General features: G+C 36.8%; 1 protein-coding gene across 21 annotated transcripts in view; it reads left to right on the top strand.

Annotated features, from left to right (window-relative positions):
* Positions 1-24,475, top strand: part of DLG2 (discs large MAGUK scaffold protein 2) — a 2,194,174-nt gene that overhangs the window by 1,699,655 nt on the left and 470,044 nt on the right. For 17 of the 21 annotated variants that reach the window (XR_008658315.2, XM_055281255.2, XM_055281254.2 and 14 more), the window contains one exon: positions 11,703-11,858. The exons of the other annotated variants lie outside the window; for them this stretch is intronic. Coding sequence is in view for 16 of the 17 variants with exons in the window: in XM_055281255.2 (XP_055137230.1) it covers positions 11,703-11,858 (156 nt within the window). In the remaining variant the exon portion in view is untranslated. The remainder of the gene's footprint in view (positions 1-11,702; positions 11,859-24,475) is intronic. 21 annotated transcript variants of the gene reach the window in all.

Below are 24,475 nucleotides of genomic sequence, written 5' to 3'. Positions count from 1 at the left end.
GTAGGTTCAGCAGTTTGTACTACCACCACCAGTGTGTGGAGAGTGTTTTTGCAGCCATTAAAGAAAAGGTAGCCAGTGCCATGTGTACTGACACAGAAAAACGTCTAATATCCAATATGAAATTTAAAAATAAAAGCAGTGGCATAATATGTATAATATGGCCAACTTTTATTTTAAAATTATCTATCTGCATGCTTATGTATAGGTTTGAGTATAGATGTGAATATGGGGATAGATATAAATAGAGACACCTTAATGAGCACTGAAAATACAAAATTAAGCACATATGTTGATTTAAAAGCATGTAGCAGACCGGGTGTGGTGGCTCACACCTGTCATCCCTGCACTTTGGGAGGCTGAGGCCGGCAGATCACCTGAGGTCAAGAGTTCAAAATGAGACTGGCCAACATGGTGAAACTGTGTCTCTACTAAAAATACAAAAATTAGCCAGGCATGGTGGCGCACGACTGTAATCCCAGCTTCTTAAGAGGCTGAGACGGGAGAATCACTTGAACCCAGGAGACGGAGGTTGCAGTAAGCTGAGATTGCGACCCTCCACTCCAGCCAGCCTGGGTGACAGAGCAAGACTCTGTCTCAAAAAAAAAAAAAATTCATTAAATAAATCAATTTAAAAAATAAATAAAAGAACATAGCAAACTAAAGGGAGAGTCAGAGTAAACAAGTAAATTTTATTACAGAGTAAATGTATATGCTAAAAGGCAGGTTACTAGCAATGCAGGGGAGCTTGCAAGGTGATGGGGCTGGCGGATTGCCAAATAAAGATGCCCAGTTAAATTTGAATTTAAACAATAATCAACAATGAATAAGTTTCAGTATAAATGTGCCTCATGTAATATTCACATATTTATACTAAAAAATTATTTGTTATGTTTCCAAAATAGAAATGTAACTGGGGCATCCTATATTTTTGTTAGCTAAATCTTGCAACCCTAGACATGGCCAGAAACATGGTTTTGTCCTCCTAAGAGGAAATCATCTCTCGTGAATGAATTCACATCCACAGACATGACAAGAGAGAGATATATAAACCAGATGGCCTACAGCCAGATTTCCTATTTGAATATCTATAGTAGTCAAAACATTTACTGATTGTCTTCCAGGCACTGTGCTATTCATGCATCATTTCATCTAATACTCATAAGGCCCTAAGAGCCAAGCACTATTCCTGGGTTAGGGGAGGAAACTGAGGCATAGAGGTAAACAACCTGCCCAAGATCATGTCTTAAAGGAATAGGGCCGGACTTGAATCTAGATCATCAGACTCACAGTTTGTTTTCTCTGTCCTATTCTCTATTGCCTTTAAAATAGGAGCTATAATTGCTAATATGACCAAGAAATATAATCAGATCACTGAGGGCAAGTAATATGCTACAGAAAGTGTTTAAAACAATGACAACAAAACACTTAGTGGTTTGAACCCAGACAATCTGGGTTTAAAGCCAAGCCCTACCACTCACAAGTCAGGTTATGTGAGGAGGGGCAAGTTAATGCCAACCTTTGCAGATAATAGTATTGCATATGTCTTAGGTTTCATGGGAGGATTACATGACATCGGATATATAAAGCATATGTAGCTCAGGGCCAGCCTCACAGTAAGTTCTCAAGATATATGTGAGTTGTTATTACTATTTAAAATACATCAAAGTACAAAACCAAGTCGCAATCATGAAGAAATACAGTATGTGAGTTAAGAAGAGAGAAAAATCTACAATCAGCTGTACTCAAAAGACTTTATGGAGAAAGTAGGAGTTAGACCCTGATAGAAACCAGGGACTTTCTAATGTTTAGGGTTGGAAGAAAGGACCAGTATACGTAAATTTTAATAGGATGTGAACCATCAACTCAAGGGGATTTATGACCTCAGTCTTTGTCTTGGTCTGAAATCATAGTAAAGGTGCTTCTTAGCAAAGAGCCTTCTCTAAAGAGAGCAAGGCAGTGCTACAACAATCTCTTGTTCTTATGCTTGTCTTATCCTTCCCTCATGGCCACCAAACAATTTTCATAACCTATTTACAGTAACAGGCACAGAAGACTAAATGGAAACAGCCGCATGAAACAGAGGGAAATGTACCTCTTCCAAGGAATGTGAAAGAAATCCATTTAAGTGATTCGATTAAAGCCACCTCATCCTTCCTGTTCATAAGTAGAGAATTATATCTGAACATTTATTTTGCCTTCTAGGAAGCTGCTGTTATATTCAATCTTAGCATCCATTCAGTTAAAGGTATAAGAGTTTTCCCCCCTGTAGAGTTTGTCTTAGTAATGTAAAATTGTCCTACAGAAGTATATAGATGAATAAACATTTTGAATTCTACTTTAGAAAATGTGATTTTGCTAAATATATTCAGAAATTCTTGTGGGGGTGTGAATTTTAAAACTCAAAGCTTTATCAGATTTGCCAACTTTAGGTGTTACCAATGTCAATCATCCTCGAGCTTCTGAGGAAAGAAAAGAATTATTTTAGAGGTGGAGTATTCATTCTGTACTATTATATTTTAACACTGTGATAAAAAGAAAGAAATTGTAGGTGATACTAAGCTTCAGACCTTCTCTTTGGGGGACTTTGTAATGTTCCTCACACTTTCCTCTCTCTTTTGTTATTTCCAAATTTTTCTCAAAAACGAATGGCCTTGCTTTTTTTCTCTACGCTGTGGTTTCATAGTACTGGCTAAGAATATGAAGATGTGGGGAGTATACTCAACAGAACAAACCTGAAAATACCAGTGGGATACCCAGCTTGAACAATTGTGCCCTGCCCACAGGTCTGCTGAAAAAGCAAACCAAGCTCATAAGGACCAGGTCACTCATCCGCTAGCGACAGCTGAATAGACAGGTAGTGTACTTGGCCCAAAGGATGCCAATCCAGAGGCTAACAAGTAACCAATAAGGTGGTTTACTCAAAAAGGTGTACTAAGTCCAACGAATATTCAGTTAGGAATGTTTAATTGAAAAGCAGTCCAACCGAGGCAACAATCAATGAAAGGGGAAGCTAGTGATTTATGATGTAAAGGAGGCCCGATGATCCATTTTGAGTCTAATGCCAGCTGATGTCATTGCAGAACAGAAACTGAGGGCAAGAAGAAGCTATCAGGTAGAAAGTATCTCATTTATAAATTAGAGGTTAAAGTGGTGATTTGAGACAGAAGGAACAAGTAGCACAAAAGAAACAGTGTTATCTTGAAGGGAAAGCTGTAAAGATAGAGCTCCTTAGATCTCACTCTTCCATATTTATCACACAGCTTTTTCTGGGTTTCTATGCACGTGTGTCCTGTTACCTAAAGTAGATTAAATAAGTCTCTGTTCCTGCAATCAGATTTCCTTACAAACAAAATGTTTGTTCAACAAACAAAGGGACCATTTTTAAAATTGTTTTACTATATACCTGCCACAAAGTAGGTTTTTGGTAAATATTTGTGGAATGAATGAATGAATGAATGAATGAATGTACAAATGAATAGCCAAAATGATTGCGCTCATTTAATTCCATCTAGTAGGAAGAACACTATCTTTCATAACTTCTTATCAACTGTGGATATTAAAATTGTACTCAAGACCTGCCTCACTTTTCAATTTTGTCATCTAGTCAAACCATTAACAAACTCCCTAAATGGAACATGTTTGCAGATTCCTCTTTAAATCTGCATGTGCTGTTACCACTTTCTAGGAAGCCCTCTTTCACCCCTTTCACTCTCTTTCTCTTTCTCCCTTTTCACCCTCTTTCACGCTTTCACCCTCTTGCAAACCTGCACTAGAATTGCTACTCTCCACAGTGTTTACTTTCTTATGTTCTTAGCTCAGTCTCTCTCTGAAATTGTAAAAGAATTAGGTGCTTTCACTTCCTGCTGTCCCCACGGCCCCATATACAATTTTGTATTCCACTGTATTCAACATTGTAAAATAAAGCATTTTCCTGTCTCATTAAAATGTTTTATGAATATTAACTTTCATGGTTCAACAATAAACCATCATGTGAATATATCTGATATTCCATACCCTTCTCTTGCTGGACATTTTGATTGTCTTGTTTTATTCTGTTTTGCTGTTATAACAAACCACAATGACTTTCCTTCTATAGAAACCTTTGTACATATTTTTTATTTTCTTCTTCAGATAGCACACTAGAGTAGAATTGTTGAACCAAAAGACAGGATTACTTCTAAAACTCCTGAAATATATTGCCAAATTGCTTTCTTGAAATGTTTTAAGGAGTTTTACACTCCATAGCACCAGCAATATAGTGTCTATTTCAGCGTACCACAACTAAATTGTGATTTGTCAATTTCAAGATCCTTTTTTTAAAAATAGGTAAAGGGGATGTATCATTTAATTTGTGTTATTTTTATTCCTATGAGGTTAAATATTTATATGTGTGCATGTATTTGTCATTTGTATTTTCTCTTGTGATTGGATACTAATTGTCTTTGTTTTCTGCTAAAATGTTATTGCATTTCTTATTGAGTTGTAGGAGCATCTGTAAAATATTGATAAATATATTTGAGCAAATGTTTTCCCCAGCTTATTGCTGGTTTATGATTTCTTGCTTCAGTGGTTTCATTTTTTTTTTTTTTTTTTTTTTTTTTTTGAGACGGAGTGTCACTCTGTCCCCCAGGAGTGCAGTGGCACGATCTCGGCTCACTGCAGACTCCGCCTTCCAGGTTCAGGCCATTCTCCTGCCTCAGCCTCCCGAGTAGCTGGGACTACAGGTGCCCGCCACCAAGCCCAGCTAATTTTTCATATTTTTAGTAGAGACTGGGTTTCACTGTGTTAGCCAGGATGGTCTCGATCTCCTGACCTCATGATCTGCCCGCCTCGGTCTCCCAAAGTGCTGGGATTACAGGCATGAGCCACCACGCCCGGCCAGTTTCAAATTTTTATATAGTCAAATCTCTCATCTTTTATGCGATTTCTCCTATTTATTTCATGCTTAATATTTTTCCATCAAGATTCTTAGTAACTATTAACCTGACATTTTGTAGATCTATATTTATCCTATGAGTTCAATTAAAAATTTTTTAAAAATCCGTACAAAGTCTTTAAAAGCAGGCTTACAAAAGTGTAAGAGTTTAAACACTAGTATAGGACATATTGAACCTTCCTCAAATAATTGAAATCCATGTCTCAAAGGCCTTGATCTGGCCATAATATTGACCCTGTGACTCTTAGACAATATTTGTTTAAACATCTTTCAGAAAGCCACAAAAATACTACTATAACTGGACACCCTCACCCAGTACCAAAAACAGCGATCCCTCTCCCTTTTGTTACAATCACCATTGTCAAGGTCATTAATGTTCAACTTCTTATTCCAATGAAACACTCCGTAACCCATTTACAACCCATTGCCATGAGAGAGCCTAATTTTGTTGAAACCCAAACATTTTTTAAGGAAATAAAGCATCTTAATATTCAAAACAACTTTAAATGATGCAGCTCTTACTCTGCCCTTTCTCTCCTCAGTCTTCTAATAAACTCCTCAATAAACACAGTAAAATATAACTGAGAGTGATGTTTACATAGAATAAATAATGAACCAATCCTAATTTCTACTTTTAGATAGTAAGTATTTGCAGACTGTGGTACCTAAACTATTATTAATAACAAATTACTTATGACCCAACAATCTGATGTGACACCACAGCTGTGAACCATACGGGAAAGCAAACCATTATAAAGATCCAGGTACAAATCGGGCATTAGAGCTGGGGCTACTATATTGTTAGGGGCAGTGAAAATAATTGAGAAGTTCAGAGAAAGTGATCATCAACCTCCAGGGCTATTAAAGAGGATCAATTACCTTTTAAATATACAGAGCAAAAGTGATTCTTTAGAAGGCACCTGTGCAGTACCTTTTGTGAGACTAAAAGCCATCGATTGTTACTTCCTTTGTTCAACCCTCTTGTAGAGAATTCACATTACATGAAAGTGCTATTGTGTGAACTGACTGATTCTAAGTGAGTGGGTGAAGAATATTATTTGTATGAATTCTCACAAAGGGGATCAACATTTTCTGAGGTTATGCCTCCTTGTGAGCTCGAGTGTCTAAGAGTGATAATAAAGATAATAATGATGGCTCCCTTTTGGTGAGCTCTGAATAAGTGCCATGGACTGAACTAAGTGCTTTATGCACATTCTTCCTATTTCTCACAATCATTTTTAGGCTGATATTACTATTCCCACTTTCCAAATGAGAATGTTAAGAAATAGCAGAAGGTCATACGAGGTAGAATTTGGAAGAGCCAGATCTAAACCTAGTTTGGTTTGCTTGTGCTTAACACGGTGCTCATAATAATTTAGGTCTGTATATAATGTTGCAATTTATAATTTTTCTGGTATACAGAAAAATCTTTTTAAATATTATTTTAGGTCTATAAATGAGAAAGCTAAGATTTGGAAGAGTTAAGTAAGTGTGGCGCAAATAGGCATCTACTCCAACTGCCCCCGTGGAAATTCTTGAGTGCCCAATTCAATGGTGCTTGGAATTAGGGGAGCAAATAGGTTCTTACAAATCACCCAGATCCATCCCTCCCCTAGATGTCTCTGTATCATATTTTAAGGCCTATATAACATCTTAATCAAGTGACTAATACTTTTCTGCTTAAAGTTCAGTCAGTATAAGTTAGCCTCTTTCTTAACCATTTTTATAATGTCATTTCACATGTTGAGCCACATAGTTCACAACCTGATACTAATTCTCTTTTATCCCCTAATTACTGTTAGGGCTTCCCAAAATCCCACCCTTAAGAGCTATTAGTCCAGGACTGGAATTCAATCCTCTTATACACTTCCAAATCCTTGGCCCAATAAACAGTGTAGTATTTGTAAAGAGGAGCATGAGGCAGCCTTTTAAAGTTACAATCCTTTTTCCTCAAATTATGTCTGGCAATATATTAGATACTTAGGCATCTGAGCCCTTTACATCCCAGCTGCTATAATTAATGCAGTTTGGTTCTGTATTCTGCAAACACAGGGCATGCTGTCGGATGCCCCCATCCCATTACGGCAACCCAAGAAAACCATAGCAGGATAACCTTTTGAGAATGTGAAAGGTCTGCAGATTTAGCCATATCAGTCTGTATGATTAAGAAATTTATGCTCAAAATCATATACATATATGACCCAAATCCATCTTTTTGTAATTTTAGATGTCCCCTTTTAGTTCTGGCTCAGGAAAAGAGAATAAAAGGTACTGATCACTTTTCATTTCACAGTTCCTTTCATTTTCTATGACAGTACTTCAGTAATACATTCTTGCATTCAGGAAAGTAATGGGGAAACAAAGACACATGATCCTCCAGGGTCTAATATTCTAGAGGAGAGAGCATTGTGAATTAATAAAGACCATGCAATGAGGTGAGGTGCCTGTCTGAGACAGCCTGAAGGCTTTGAGAGCTCTTTGGTAGGGAGTTAGAAAACTCAATAAAGTGTAAGTCACTCCCGTTGTTATCTCTAAGAGAGTCATATTCCTTTGACCTTGTAGCTTCAGATGCTACACAGATGAAGACTATTTACAATCACAGTCATTATTGTCACTGTCTTAAACATTTATTATCTCTGATACAGGGCCAGGACTATAGTGAGGTGAGTGAGGTACTCATGTTGGGTGCAAAATTTAAGGGGACACAAAGAAACAGCAATTAAGACAAAAACACTTTAATGAAATATTTTAGAAAATAAAATCAATGGAAAAGAATTTATAATGAACAAAATATCAAACTTTTAAAGATAGAATCAGTCTGGTATTAGTCTCAGGTACTATGTAATTACATAGAGGCCCAAGGTTTTGTCTTTTGGCTTTCGGAGGCATAGTCTAGTTGAGGTGATGTGAAAGAGATGTGAAAATAAACAAGGTGCCTGTTTTATTTTCACTGTACTGATTGCAAACATGAGATCAGATCTAACTTCCAATAAGGGAACAGGGTGGAAGATGGATAGTTGATTGACAACTAATGTCATATGGGAATCATCAAAGAAATTCAATAGCATGAGCTCTCATAACCCTGCTGTAAGAATGCACCCAGACAGTTATTCTAGACTCAAGGAACCTCTAGACTTTTTAGCAACAAAATTTGATAGAGCTTCACTCTGGTGCTCTATAATTAGTGGACACAGCTACAGCTACCTTCTCCGTGTTTGCATCTTTTCCTTTTTCTGTCAACTGATAATTTTTTCTCCTTTATTCACATTGTTCACCTTCCTTAGGAGAATCCAAATGGCCTAGGCCTTTCTTTCTTTCTTTCTTTCTTTCTTTCTTTCTTTCTTTCTTTCTTTCTTTCTTTCTTTCTTTCTTCTTTCTTTTTCTTTCTTTCTTTCTTTCTTCTTTCTTTCTTTCTGAGCCCCACCATACAGATCATGGTTGGAAGGTGAGGGGCCCAATCCTAATCCAATGGTCTAAACTGCTTTGTTTAGGGAGGAAACTGAGTTTGATAGTGGCAAGTGGTCCAAATGGGAAGGAGCAGTTATAGGCAAGGTAGTTTTCCTAAGAATAAGATATAGATGAAGCACCTCCTTCCAACATACACCATTATTGTGGATTAGCAATTAAAAATGACAAGGAAATAGAACAAATAGCAAGTGCTAATGGAGTTCAGAGAGAAGAGAGATCACCAAGGGCCAGGGTGTGCTAATTATATGCTATAAAAACCTGCAATTATAAACCCATAGATGTGCAAATAAATGCTGATGGCTCAGCAGATGAGCTGCAAGGTCATTATCTATGGCTCTTTATAAATGGACAGCAAGATAAATGATTTGTTTATAAATTCATTTAGAGATTGTACCAATATCTTCAAATACTTTTCCCTCCCTCTGTGGGCATCCACAGATAGGCCTCTTGGGTTGGATTTCCATATTCACTACCTTCTGACCTAGGCCATTCTGGCAGTTTATAATAGGATAAGCAGGCCCTTTCAATTATGACTGGCTGATTCACGCTGCCAAAAGTCATTTCCCCTTGGCACTTCCTTACCAACTAAACGGGAAGTGATAGTGGCATCTGTTCTGCCACCCAGATTCTAGTGATGGTTTATAAATTGTTTGTCTGATGGGGAGAGGTCACACAGAATGTAACTGCAGGGAAAGACTAAGAATGCTGGCTCCCAGTATTAGGCCTTCTGTAACTCAGGGCTGAGAAGTCTGTGAGGAGCCCACTGTGCCCACTGGAGTGACTCTCACAGGAATTATGGGCAGGCATTGCAGTGGCTAAACTCAAACACACAAGAAACCTATCCCTTTGAGGGCAAATGAACCATGCACACATGCTTTAATTAAGTACTTAAAGCCAGTCAGTTCATGATAACATTGGTATTCTGGTTCTTCTGGTATAACCTGTGAGAATTTATAATGGCCTGAAAAATTTAGAGTAACTTATGGCTCCCTTGAAAGAACCAGAAGGTTTTTTAAAATTTCCCTCAGCAAAGAATGGTAAAAAAAAAAAAAAAAAAAAAAAAAAAAAAAAAAAAAAAAATTATCTATTCATTCAAAGAAACATTTACCAAATACCTACTATGTGCCATTTCTGTGTTCAGATTGTAGCCTATGTTGTACTTTCTGTATACTGTACTGTGCTCTAGTACATAACATACATACTGTATCATAGAATATATGACAGAATCCTAGCACTGTAATAAAACCATTAGATATGCCAGGTGCAGTGGCTCACACCTGTAATCCCAGCACTTTGGGAGGCCAAGGCGGGCAGATCATGAGGTCAGGAGATCAAGACCATCCTAGCTAATGCAGTGAAACCCCATCTCTACTAAAAATACAAAAAATTAGCCGGGCATGGTGGCAGGCGCCTGTAGTCCCAGCTACTCAGCAGGCTGAGGGATGAGAATGGCGTGAACCCAGGAGGTGGAGTTTGCAGTGAGCCGAGATCGCGCCACTGCACTCCAGCCTGGGTGACAGAGTAAGACTCCGTCTCAAAAAAAAAAAAAAATTCTTCAAATGTGAACCCCATTTTTATGCCACTTGAAAGGAGATTTTCACTGATATTTTTAATGTTGTTGTTTGATTGCAAGAGAACTTTGTCAATATTGCAAGAAGGCTTTGTCAAATTTGTCAAGTGGTTTGTTATGTTTTGATATCTTTTCATCTACTCATCTTCTGAGATATTAAGTGTTCTCACAATCAACAAAAAAACTGGATTTGATATCTCTATTCTCTAGCCAGTGAATGTACAAAATAACAAGTAAATAAATAGGGAAGAAATAGAAGGTGAAACAAAGGTAAAATGAACCTGCAATATCAGTAACTGTTTCTCTGTGTTGATAAGACTTTGAACAGTGAAGAATTAAGCTTAGCAAGTATCAGTCCACTATGAAACCATCCTGAAGGTGACTGAAAGCAAAGAAATAAGAGCCTTCTTCTAAAATCCAAGGTATTAAAGCCTGCTCCAAGCAGCAAATCTATTAAATATGTGAATCAAATGATAATATTATATTCATAAAGTGGTTCCAAAAAGATTCAAATAAAAGTTTCAAGAGTTCAACCCCGGACAAAATACAGGACCTCATTTTCATTGGCTTGAATTTTTTGTAATTTTCAGAAAGTAAAATATTTTCAAAGAGAAACCTAATAAAGAATTCAGTTAAATACAATATAACCAGGAATTTTTAAAAGATCTCCATTAGCCAGCTTTGATTGTGAAAATGTGACTCAGAATATGGTGCTACTGAGGTAAAAGGACTGGGAGAAAATTGGAAACATCATTTTCTTAGTCTGTAGAGTCAACATCAGACTGAGAAAATTGGATCAGCCCTCCCAGGCAGAAACAACAATGTTACCGAAATGACATTATCATGAGAATGTTTTATAATCTAAAAGAAGTCATTGAATCCTTTCTTCTAAGGTTCTGTGCTGGCAGTTTAGATCAGCTACCATTTTGTGTATAATAATATTTTCAAATTAAGATGCAGAGATTTCTCCAAATAGTCATAGGACCAAATTATATGGAAAGAAAATAACATTCTTTACATTTCCTATGTATGCAGAAGGTATTAGATGGACTCCAAACATAATTAAATACATTAGCATTTGCAGTAGGCCCTATTTATACTATTTCTTTGTATTAGATGTGCAGTCTTAAATTTTGTAGGAGTATATCTGTTAATATTAGGTCCTATTTATATAAGAAAAAAAATGATCCTAGCTTGGACAACACAGTTTATCTTTATCCACATAGAAGGAATTCAAATTCTAGTCCAGAGTTGGTATAGTGCCATTCCGTATTATCAGTGACACAGGTTCTATCTTTATATTCCTTTATGTGTATTTTTTGGCTTTATCCTCAATTTTGCTTCATGGTCTAAGATGACCAGTGAAGCTCCACCCATTATGTCTGGGTTCCAGGTGAGTAAAGGGAGGAAATGGGAGAGAACAAAATTTCAAGAATTCCGGCTAAACGAGCTTCCTTATAAGCAGCTATTCCAGTTCACCAAATACTTCAGAGCACTCACATCACATTGGACTGAACATTTTCATGGGGCCACTTTTACCCACAAAAGAGTCTGAGGAATAAAGTATTATAAGAAAAGTTACAAGTGGAAAATTGGGTTTCTTTTAATAATAAATCAAGAAAAATGGCATTGTTTTTACTTTTGCATATGGTGAAATGCTACTGGTTGCACAGGTGTTCCTTGTATGTACTAACCATGCATATCTGTCTCTTCCTCTTGTATCACCAGGCCTCCGGAACCTGTTTACAGCACTGTGAACAAACTATGTGATAAGCCTGCTTCTCCCAGGCACTATTCCCCCGTTGAGTGTGACAAAAGCTTCCTCCTCTCAGCTCCCTATTCCCACTACCACCTAGGCCTGCTACCTGACTCTGAGATGACCAGGTACTGCATGCGCTTCCTCACTTCATCTTCTCGAACTGCATGTGCTTCCACAAGGATAAATGGGTAGAATCTGCCTCTGCTCACTTCTCTTGCACTAAACATCTTCCCCAAAGTGGAGAGATGTTCTGCTGTTCCCTTGGTGCAATGGGAGAAATTAAGAACATTGCCTTTTTGTTTTGTTTTGTTCCCTGGAGTGATCACAGAGCACTTAGACATTGATCACATGATGCTCCACGTGTTCCTGGTTCCTATACATTTTAATAAGGCATTAATTATATTTTTCCGGAAGAATTAATTTTGGAACTTAACACCATTTCACTCATACAGAAGGATGAAAAAGAACATTTGTTGAATATTTTTAAATAATATTTAATAAGTGCTTACTATGCTCCATGCATAACGTGGCCGAAGAAATATGTACTATCATCATTTAATATTTTAACTAAAATATTAGATTAATATCACTATTTAACTGAATCTTTAAGGTATTAAGCAACTTGTCCAAAGCTACAGGATTAGTTGGTTTCATCTCACCACACAGAACGTAAAATTAATGTTTATATTGTTATCATGCTATGTATATACATATATATATTCTCTTATTTAACTGCTCCCAGCTTATTTAAAGAAATAGAAGTTCAGAGAGGTTAAAGGTATTGCCCTCAGTATGATCTTGCCAATAAATGTGGAGTCCAAATTTGACCTTAGAATGTTTTGAGCCTTTCAACAACTTTGTAAAGAAATTATTCTAAGTCTGAAAGTTGGACACAATTCTGTGTTAGCATTCCAAAGCCTATATATGATAAATAACAGAAAAGACCTCATCTTTTCATAGTAGCCTGAACTGGAGAGAGGAAAGCAAGAAAAATAGAATTCAACGTTCCTCAAGGTAGTTCCAATTCAGTCTAAACAGAGATCCCAATTGTAATGTTCCTACACAGAATGGGGTGTCTATATAGTTATGTTTTCAGACAGGAATATCTTCATAATATTGTTAGAGCTGAAAAAATACAGACTTTAGAATGATTCAGAGTGAAGATGGATATATCAAGAGGGTCTTCTAAGAATATAATCTTTATTTTCTGATGTTTTGAAAGAATAAGTTTAGAAGTCAATTACTGTTCTCTAGGAGAGTTAAAAGTAACAAATTTTAAATTACATCTAACATTTCCAGAAATAAATGAGAAAACACATTTGTGACTATGTAAATCAGCTAGGGCACTTTTATTAATTTGCAATCATTAAAGTCTAATATTTCAGAATACTTTATAAATATTCATTAAGTCCACCTGTATTTTTAACAAATCATTAAAACTATTTGTTGATACAGTGAATGATGCCATTTTAAAGCTGAAAGTTCAAAGTCACCATAGCCCTAAGGAAGTGAGAAGAGCCACATACCTGTAATGACTTGCTAGTAATTACGTACCTATAGTCAGTTACGTGAAGGTAGCTAACATTTATTGAGCTCTTCCGTGCCAGGCATTTATGTTAAATACTGCTTATGAATTATTTCTTTTGGTTCTCGTAATAACTTTGTGAGGTAGATGTTATTATTATCTTTGTTTTACAAATGAGGAAATCGAGACTTGATAAGTTGCCTGATTGCCCAAGATCATCCACTAGTAAGTGACAGCTGGGATTCAAACCCAGATAATAACTGATCTGGCAGAACATTAGCCATTTTTACTCACTGGAAAAAAATTTCCACCCATTTCTCTTTTTCTATCCTTTCTCTATCTTTATCCCGACTTCTCATATTCCTTCCCTTCTTCTGGCTCTGTGTCAGTAAATATATTTTATTTTTATCCTGTGTTCCTTTTTTATTAATGTAAAATTTACATTGGTTTCCTTACACTCCACTGGGGATTTTGAAGCATCCCTCCTGAAAAATTCACCAATAAGTAGCTGATAAGAGTTTACCTCTATGTGCACCTACCAGATATGATTCTTTTCAGCTCGCTTTCTGTCATCTGTATCATGAATACCATAGTTATTTATTTTCAAATAAAAACATTATAGTACAATGTTGAATTTTTTTTTTCAAATTACACACCCTAATTCTGATATGCACCAGGCCCCAAGCGCCATCCATCATTCCTCTTTTTGGGAATTCTGTTTTCAATTTATTCTAATTTGGTCCCCTTCTTTCTCCTTCTTTTTTTCTTTTTCCATTATCTTATTCTTTATCCTGTCTCTGTAGAAAAGCAGTCATACACACACAAAAACACACAGACAACTATTTTAGTGGCCTTGTCACTACCAGTGCATTGATACCAAAAATCTTAATTTCACCCCACTTTGCTCCTCCTCCATACTTCCTCAGCTTAGTAAATGGCACACACATCTACCGCATTGTTCAAGCCAAAAACTTGAGAGTCATCCTTACTACTTTGTTTTCCCTCACATCTGCCATTCAATTCATCTTCAAGTCCTGTTGATTTTACCTCCAAAATATCTCAGATTTATTCGCTTTCCTTTACTTCTATTTCCACCACTTTAATCCAAGCCCCCATCATCTCCCACCTATAATAGCTTCTTAATTGGTCTCACCATTTCCACTGTTGACCTCCAGGCTTATTCTCAATGCAACCAAAGTGATCTGTAAAAAAATACAAATCAGATCTCCTTTTGCATTAGGATGCAATGCGAAGTCATTAACATATCATCCAGGCTCTGCATGACCCAGCCCCTGCCTGCCTCTTGGATACCTCATTTCATTCTTCCCTTTGCTGACCACATATTCATGTTGGCCTTCTTTTTATTCACAAAATGCACTAAATCTCTTCTAGTCTCAAGCGTTTCACATATGCTTTTCCCTGGAATTGAAAAGCTCTTTTTACACTTTGCCTGATTAACTTCTGGTCATCTTAGATGCAAGCTTAAATTGCACATCTTCAGAGAAGCTCTCTACAACAGAAAATCAGGCCCCCTATTATATATTTTCTTTCTATTTTTCGTAAGACTCAAGCAATTTATAATTGTACATTTATTTAAGTGATTTTCAAACTAAATGACTGTATCACCCTCTACACTGTAAGCGCAATGAGTGGAATTGTGTTTATTTTGTGCACTGCTATATTCCTAACAGTTAGTACAGTATCTGGCTAGCATGAGCTCAGGATTATTGGATGAATACATAAACATGGAAATAAAATCTGCAAACAAGCAAACTGATACCTGTTTGAAAACAAGTCATAAGCTCAAGCTGTGCTTTACTTAGTTCTTAGTAGGTATATAAAACTACTCCATGAATGAATGAATCCATGCATAGAAACAAATAATAACTAGAACTTACCTTATGTTGTACTATCACCATAAACTATGTCTATGGTGATTGTCTACATTATAAATCCATTACGCACCTGTCAGTTCTTCATGAGGAGTCAGTAATTCATTTCAGATATTATTTATTTTTCAAATGGGAAATACCTCTCCAAGCCACTGTATCTTGAAATGCAGCCAATAATTCAGGGGCAAAGTAAAAATATTCTGGTTCCATTTTTGACACCATCACCTTTGTGCTGTTCTCTATATTCTTGAATAACATATAGACCCTCAGAAGTAGATGAGAACTTAGAATTAGATATACAAACCCTTATCCAACTCTGGTAATGTTGTGGAACCCAATCTACTATCTTCACAGTCTATGTCTTATTACCACTCATGGTTAAATATAAATATTCTAGGATCTTTTGCCCTAAAAAAGATATTACAAAAATATATCTAATAATTTGTTTAGCTAAGACTTATCAAGATCATCAACCAAGTGCAAGATGCTACTATAATAGGACAACTTTTTACAAAGGTACAAGCTGAAAAAGCCAAACATGTTGAAGAAATGCCTGATTTTTAGGATGCAGTAGATAATGATGTATATTTTGTTCAGAGCTTTTGAAAAATTCCTGAAGTCTATTCCAGAAACATGCACATATTGATATAGCAATTATGGCTTCAGATTAGAATATGCACTAGCTCTGGGAAAGTTAGCATGTGAAATCATCCTTACATTTACATCAGTTTAATTCCTAATCCACATTTAGAAGAATAAAGGTGAGTCAGCAAAAGCAACCCGAGTCAGTCTTCTGTATTTTCTGAGCTTCAATGGGAATACCCAAGTTCTTAGCTCTTTAAATTAATAGCAAACATTCAGGGATGAATTAATCGTACACACAATTTACTTCTGTAAGACCATTTAAAAGAGAACAGAGAAGTTGCTAGTTTTTCTTAGGAAAGCACTTTAAATTACTTGGCACAGTGCCTACGGCTGCAGATTATGTTTGGAGGAATTGACTTTTTAATGCTTGCAGAAGCAAGAAATGTGCAGAGCCTGAAATCCAACTAAAATTTGAAAAACAAATGGGATTTCTATGGGACTCTTTATCAAGTACATCTCTTTTTCTTTGAAAAAAGGTAGTTTTGATGTTGTAATTGGTTTTTCTAATTTGGGAGAATAAGTCATTCAGCTTTGGATATTTCTAGGGCAAGGAGAATAGTATTCTTGGCTGTTTTTTCAATATTTATGGCATACGTTTATTTGTCCTTTTACATAAATGGTCCTAATTATTGTTATTTTGCAGTTGATAAGAGAGGCTGAGATAAGCCAGATGAAGGCTAATTAAAATATATTGGCTGGTTTTGGATGGGAAATGAACTGTGAAGCACTATATCATCATAAAACATCTTCACTCACTGAAGGATATATATATTCATGGGACTTCAACTAGGTCCCAGGCATCATCCTCAATGTTAGGGATTCAAAGGTGAAAAAACATGGTCTCTCCCCTTAAGTATCTCACAGACATATAAATGAAGAATTACTTACCATGTGATATATATCTGCTAAAAGGCCTCAGTTTCTGAAATGTACCTAGTCTCTAGGTAGCTGTTAAAATAACAAATTTAGAGAAATTAAATTTAACAGAGTTTATCTGAGCAAAGAACAATTCATGAATCAGGCAGCACTCAGAACTGAAAGAGGTTTAGAGACCTCCACTGAGCAGTTTGAGAAGCAACTTTTTATAGCCTGTACACAGAAGCAAAGTAGGGAAATCACCTGATGGGCTACAGCTAGGCATCTGTTTTATTTGGGCACAGTGTGATGAGTTGGCTGCCTGCAATTGGCTGAAACCCAGCTGCTTGTGACTATCTGAAACTCTACTGTGTGTAACATTTCTAAGTTAGGTTTCAGATTCTTATGTGGGAACTCAGAGTATGGAGACAGTCTTAACCTAAGGGCCTCCTGCTTATTTAACTCAGCATAACTAAAATCAGATTATTACAAGTGGTAGTGTTGGAAGCAAATATGACCTTAGACTGTCCCTTCAGCAGAGGTATTAATGTACACAAAGAAATGGCCCCGTCCACACCTAGCCATCTATTTCTAATCATGTATAAGAAGCATTACCTATGGAAAATGCACACTCATCTTCTCATAGGTCTAACTTCTAACTATTCTCTGCTGGGCTCAGAGAATCCACATTTATAATTTACCACCTTTGTAGAAATCATAATGTTGGCAGCCTCAAGCCATTCTTAGTTTTGGGATGCAGAGCAAGATCTTTATTTTATAAGACCTCAATCATATGCCAGAGATATGGTGAGCCCCTGAATAGTACCTCAGGCTGAGGTGAGAATGAATTTTTATTTTTATTAAAGAACTGTTATAAAAGACTGTTACCATTCATAGCTTAATAGTGAGTCCAGTGAATTGTGAAGGGAGATGAATGGTAGGGTTGGCAGTATGGGGGAAGGGCTGTGCAAGCCTGCCTGTATTTTTATAGAGATCTAAGTATTTTACAACACGCCATTTTGTTTTCATTAAGGCTTCAAAATTTACTTCTCAGAGAAGAGAAAATAAACCTTCCATTTTAACCCTTTAATTCAGTTCTGTAGACTATCAGCACATATGAAGTTATAGGATCCCTTAAATGGGTTTTTAAAGTCAGCAGGTATGTGTGTTCCAAATTGAATACTAAAACTTATCTTTGGCAAGCTTTCTTTCCTTGCAGAGTGGCAGAAAATTTACTGGGCCTTTAATGTTTTAACTGTTTCAAAGTCTGTAAATACAAAATCAAATATAAATTCCAAAACTAATCTCTAAAAGAAGTGCATTTAAGTCTCTAAAGGTAAAGGTAGGAGGAATTACCTGACTCTGCCCTTGTTTTTCTGGGCATTATCATGAAGACACTGAGCTTATCAGTAGGATTAGGGAAGAAACTTGTTCCAAGTAAAAGAAATAGGAAAAGGTTAAGCATCGTGGTATATAAAGGAGCATAATGCCTTCTGGGACTACCAGACTACCTGTGTGGCTGAGGGCTATTGGGTGGGTGATAAGGTTGGAGAAAAAGGCAGCTGTGTATCATAGAAGACCTTACTTACCAAGCTGAGGATTTTGTACCTTATCCTATAGGCAGTGGGGAGCTGTTGAAGAGTTTTAAAGCTGAGCAAAGACACAATCTGCTTTGCATTTTTAAAAAGATCACTCTGCCACCTGTGTGGGAAAAGTTTGAATGCAGGGCAACTAGTTAGTATTATATTATAGAGCAGCATTGAAATAATGAAGAACTGAATTGAGACTATCGAGATAGGGAAGTACAAATGGATTCAGAATTATTTATTAAATAGAACAGGTGGTACTTGGTAACTGACTCAGGGGAAGAATTTTCTGTCTTGAGATATTCACTGGAGGGTGATTCTTTGCCCCTGTTGGACAGAATGAGCACTCTTGTCCACAATAAAGACACTTAAACATAAAACTCTTTAGAAAACAATGGGAGGGAAGGGAGGCAAAATATATCGGGTCCCTTGTTTGAGGTAGTGGCAATGTGAAGTCACAGAGGAGCTAAGGATTGTGCCCAAACTGTCTAGGTATGAAGCCTTCTATTTGGCCATACTAATCACGTGCATTTTAGCTAAACATGTTACCATGCTCAGAGCCTCAATTCCCTCATTAGAAAGTGAGAAGAATAATTGTATCTGTGCTGTTCCCCTCATAGGATTGTTGTAATGATCAAGGGAAATTGAGCAAATGAATTTTCTTCCAGGCACTAGCTACATTAGTCATTATTAGTTGTTCCCATATGTGTATTCTATTTTAAAGCCTTGAACTCATGTATATTTATTTTTATTGCTATCACAAATCAGGTAGAAAATATTTATCAGTTCAGGCAAATCCCCTGAGGTCATAAGAAAGCTGTTTGGGCTGAGACCTTCTATCACTCTTAGCAGCCATCCTTCTTGTCATCATAATCAATGTCACATAATTTTCCTTTTATTATTACATTTATAGGCTCCCTGTAAAAGGTGGCATGTGTCTAATCCCATATGCGATTTTGTACTTATATGAGATACTTTTTTTTTATATACTCATGTAGTGGTATTTCTGTCTTACATGTTTCTTCTCAGGAATGTGGACAAAATAACAGCCACTTTATGGTGCACAGATTAGTAGCCAGGCACTTTACACAGGTACTTTATTGTTTCTAATAATGTCAATAATTTTGCAAAGTGTGTGTTTTGATCTAGCAATTGGAAGAATCTGGGCTGTACCCAAGGCATTCTCACATCCAGGCTCGTCTTCTCATGGAGCCTTAATCACATTCACTCTGTACGCTGTAGCTTCTCACTCTATCCCCCACTTCCCACATCCACTCTGCCATGAATGTGTAGATTCTGAAAGGAAATTTGAGCTTTGTTCACACGATTCAATCTGGGAAACAGCACCATTAGAAAGAGAAAGAAGATGCTTACAAATCAGTGACCTTCTTATGCCCTTAAAAGGCTGATATAATCTTAAAGAATTCTTTATTTCACTCTTAATTAAAACCAAGAGACTGAGCCCTCTGAGAATGACTCACAAGGCATAGCCCCTTTCTAAGTTTATGTAGTAGCTTATGTTTCAAAGGCTCTCACTGCCTTTTTGAAGTAGGTGATCACTAAACTCAATATGAATTAAGGAAAATGAGAAGAGATTAATTGACTCCCAGAGTGACAGAGGCCACTCTTGCTACATTAGGTTTTATAGCCTATTTCCTCTGCAATGCAATCTATGAAAGGGTTTACATGGAAAGAAATACCCCTTGATTTTAAATTAATGCATTGTCTCAATAGACAATTTCTTAAATTTACAGCATTCACTGTTGTCCCTCACTATCTTTTGATACTATGAGGAAGAAGTTCTTTCATTAAGAATTCAATAATTGTTTTAAAAGCACAGTTAAACTTTTGTAATGTAAAGGACAACAGAAAACAAGGAACTCACCCTGTTTTAAAAGCTCTTATTTACTCTGCACAACAACCCAGGCAGGTAGAGTCAGGAGGCTTCATGAGGGTCAAACACCTTGAGATGACAGAGCTGGGAAGTGAAACCAGGTTGGTTTTACTCCAGAATTCCTATTCTATGATGTTCAAATAACTCTGTGATAAAACAATCTAAATTTAATTGATTAGCTTTAAAAAAAATTAAAAGTGAGATAGTATCTCTATCTGTGATGATGTGAATATTTTCTTTTAGTTTTAGTATGTCTGCCTGTGTTTTGGGAGCAATCTTTGTATTTACTTTAGTAACCTTCAAATTATTGGGTAGCAATAAGAAAACAGAATAAGCACAACTTCAAAAACATTCCTTTGTGAAGGAAACTGCCTGTGAGAAAATTCTATGCAAAAATCACCATGGCAACAAATTGTAGGGCTCAGAATCAAGACAGTAACGTTAAACCATAACACCCATTGCATAGATATTAATTAAAACCACTGATGTGTATTGGGTGCCTTTAGGTGCTATGCGCTATTCCAGAAGTTTTATATGTACCAACTCATTTTAACCTTATAGTCACTTATGGGGTAGCTATGATCATCCCAATTTTATGGAAATATTACAGTACATGGTTTGAGAAACAAATGGAAACAATGAGATGAGATCATTGGAAATGAGGTCATCAGAAATTACACTTAGAATATTAATTTTATTTGAGCAGAAGTTTTGTTTTATTTACTGTTTTATTCCTTGTGCCAAAAATGGTACCTGGCATGTAGTACTACTAGTAACAATGACAATACAGATGATGATGATGGCAACTATGAGTATAATGATTACAACAATCACTGTTTATCATCTTGTTACCTACCCAGCAGCACTTTATACAAATTAACTCATTAATCTCCACAGCAACCTGCAGGTGATCAAACAGTTAACTAACCTTTCTAAGGTCACATGGGTAGAATTTGAACCTAACTAGGCTGGTACCAGAATCTGTGTTTTTAAATGTGCTTAATAAATATTGACTGAATATTATAGTAGTAATTCTTCAAGTATTGAATTCTGCTTCAGAGAAAAGTACACCCCATTAAACAATAGTCAAATCTCTTTAGTAGATAGGTGATGTATCAACAGATGACTGATTGATATAATATGAAGATAGATAGATAGACAGACAATGAATAGATGGTTAAGAAACTAGACTCTAGACACAAAATATTAGAGTTTGAATTTTGCCTCCACAACTTTCTAGCTTTGTAAACTTGAGCAAGGGACTTTTCTATAAGGTAGCAATTATTGTAGTATCCATCTCATGGGGTACCTATAAGGATTTCAAGATGTTTTATACAAAGTGCTGAGAGCAATACCTGATAAATATGAAATGCTCCATAAATTTTAGCTATCATTATATTTGTATGTGTGAGATGATGTATTATGACCACCCCCCCCCAAATAGATACCTCAGGCTGAGGTGAGAATGAATTTTTTTCAAAGGACTGTTATAAAAGACTGTTTCCATTCATAGCTTAATAGTTGAGTCCAGTGAATTGTGAAGGGAGATGAATGGTAGGGTTGGCAGTATGGGGGAAGGGCTGTGCAAGCCTGCCTGTATTTATATAGAGATCTAAATATTTTAGAACGTAGAATTTTATTTTAATGAAGAGATTAAAATCTGCCTCTCAGAGAAGAGAAAATAAACCTTCCATATCAAGCCTTTAATTCTGTTCTGTAGACCTTCAGCTCATATGAGGTTTAAAGGATCTCTTGAAGAGGGTTTTTAAAGTCAGTATGTATGTGTGTTCCAAATTGAATACTAAAACTTAAGATCACTCTATGCCAGAGGAAATGAATACCTTAGAGGGTAAAGAGGAATTTTATGGCTTGCTTTTAAAAGGAGAGGGTATATTGGGCCGCTACTAAGCAGCCAAAGCTTTTATCCAAATTTTACAAAGGCTCCCCTTCTTCTGGCGCACAGTGTGTCAGGGCCTGTGGCATGGTGAACAGCATTCAGACTAGATTTCAGCCCTAACTCATCCCTGTGACCAAGTGTTCTTTGAGCAACCTGCCTAACTTAATAAATGGACCCAAATGAAGATGGATATCAGGATACGAAATGAGAATTTTATTTCTCTGTGTTATTTAGATCTCCTTCAAATTCATCTAATTCATGCTCTGTTTTCTTTTCTATGCCTCTGGCATAATTGTAAAGATATTATTCCATCAGCCTTATGGGAAAAAAATAACTAGATGCTAACATAGGTTCAGAGATGGTTGGGTACAAAAATTGGACTAAACAGTTTAGTCTAACCTCTGTATTTTCCAGATGAGGAAACTGTCACTCAGATCCCAAACAGATATTAAATTAATATTATAGGGTTAGCACTTTTGAGGATATGCAATCCAGATGTGGCTGACTCCTGTTCTCAGAAGATTTAGGGACCACTGGACCTACAGAGTTTCTTTTGTGGATATAGTCAACAGCCATCTGTATGTAAAAAAAGAAAAATAAGAAAATAAGAGGTCTAGAAATTTATTAGGGACAGCATATTTCAAATATGTGTGAATTTTAATCAGCTTCTGCCTTATTTATTTTGGATCCAGCCTTATTTTTTTTCCATAGCTATATACAGATTTGTATTTATTGAATGCTGAGTATTCAGAGACTCTGCATGGGAAACCTGAAGGTCAGACAGTAGCCCGGTTTTCCTTTCTATCTGACCAGTTACTTGGTAAGTTCTTACTATTCTCACTATTAGTGGAATAGTACAGGGCCTATGGTTCCTGTAGACCCTAAGCTGCACTGGACATGAGGAAAGCAGCTGTGAAATATAAAACAGAGCCTCTACCAGATTTCTACCATTATAATTGCTGGAGTTCTGTGATTATTCTTTCCCTCCTTATAGGGCCTGGTGGTGAATCACGAGATGTCCTAGGCAACCATTTCCACACTTTCACAATACAACGCTTTCCTTATTGTTTTCCCTTAAAAATCTCCTGACTTACAAGGACTTCCTTACTCTTCTCACCTTTGTCACTGTCCCAATTGCTTTGAGTGATGTTATGTTGGATATGAATCTCCTTTCCCACACTTGTCCACACTGGAGCTCCATGTTGAGGCTAGATTTCTAGGAACTGGCAGTGTCTGGCAGAGGCAAGATGAGAAGCCTTCAATTTCTTTTACAAAGACTTTTTTTTTTTGACCAAGATTTTTCTACCTTGGACTGTGACTTCACAGAGGGGAGTCTCATGTTACAGCACTGAAATCCCCACTCTGCCCTATGACAGGTGCCATGTGGGACCCATGGTCAGCTGGGGCCGCTTCCCTCAGGCAGGGACTTTATTTCACTTTCTATCTTCCGCAGCAGCTCTGTTCCTGTGCTGGCCAGGTTCCCTGCCCTGATTTTCATACTGGGGCCTTTTCCTCTGGGATTCTTGTGACTCATAAAATCAGCCTCTAATTCGAGAACTTTTCCCAGCAGAGAAACAAAAAAGACAGACATGGATTTTTTTTGTTGTTGTTGAGAAGCATTAACATTCAGTTTGAGGAGCAACAAACCTTTCTCAGAAGACGATCTACCTTTTAAAACCCTGAAGTTAAAGAATTACCACAGGAAGAATGGGGATGGCAACTGTAGGAAATCAGGATAGGTGTGAGTGAATGCCTTGGCCACTGAGGCCTCAGGCAGCTGCTGGTATCCAATAGGTCAAGAGCACCTGTGAACCACCGATCAAAGACCTTCTGCTGTAAATCATAGCTCCACAATGCTAGTTGTCTTTGCTGAGTTCTCACCTATACATATACTGTTGGTTTCTTCTTTCCATTCTCTGTAAAAGGCCCCCAATGTATCTCATGTTCTTGCTTTAGCCCACAGTGAGACCTCTTTCATGGAATGCCATGGAATCCTCTCTCTTTCCCTAGGTCAACAAGTAGAAATTCACATGTGTTCAAGATCCAAGCTCTTTGTAATGGCACATGTGCCTTCTCACATTATTACTGTTTTCAGACCCTATCTTTCTTCTTGGTAGGTTCAAAATCAGCTACTAAGAGGACTTGCAAACAATCCTTAATTCTTCCTGCACTTTCATCCCATAATGCCTAGGGGAATAATGAACTTCAAGAACAGCCAAAATCAAATTGCAGATTTTCCTCTAGTAATAACTGTAACTCTAGTAATAACTACGAAAACAGAGTACCTTTCTGTCATCTGTTTGAAGGTAGGGACCATGCTGTATGTTATCATGTGACACATGAGCATGTAGTAGACATTCGGTGGAATGACAAGTGGTGGGTATTCACCTATGACTGTGATTTATAGTCTTATAGCTCAAAGGAAGAGTTCACATTTAGAGGAAGCTC

The sequence above is a fragment of the Symphalangus syndactylus genome, chromosome 6 (genome assembly GCF_028878055.3).
Source record: "Symphalangus syndactylus isolate Jambi chromosome 6, NHGRI_mSymSyn1-v2.1_pri, whole genome shotgun sequence".
Taxonomy (NCBI): Eukaryota; Metazoa; Chordata; class Mammalia; order Primates; family Hylobatidae; genus Symphalangus; species Symphalangus syndactylus.
The sequence above is the reverse complement of the archived record's forward strand: the minus strand, read 5'-3'. Positions and strand labels throughout refer to the sequence as shown.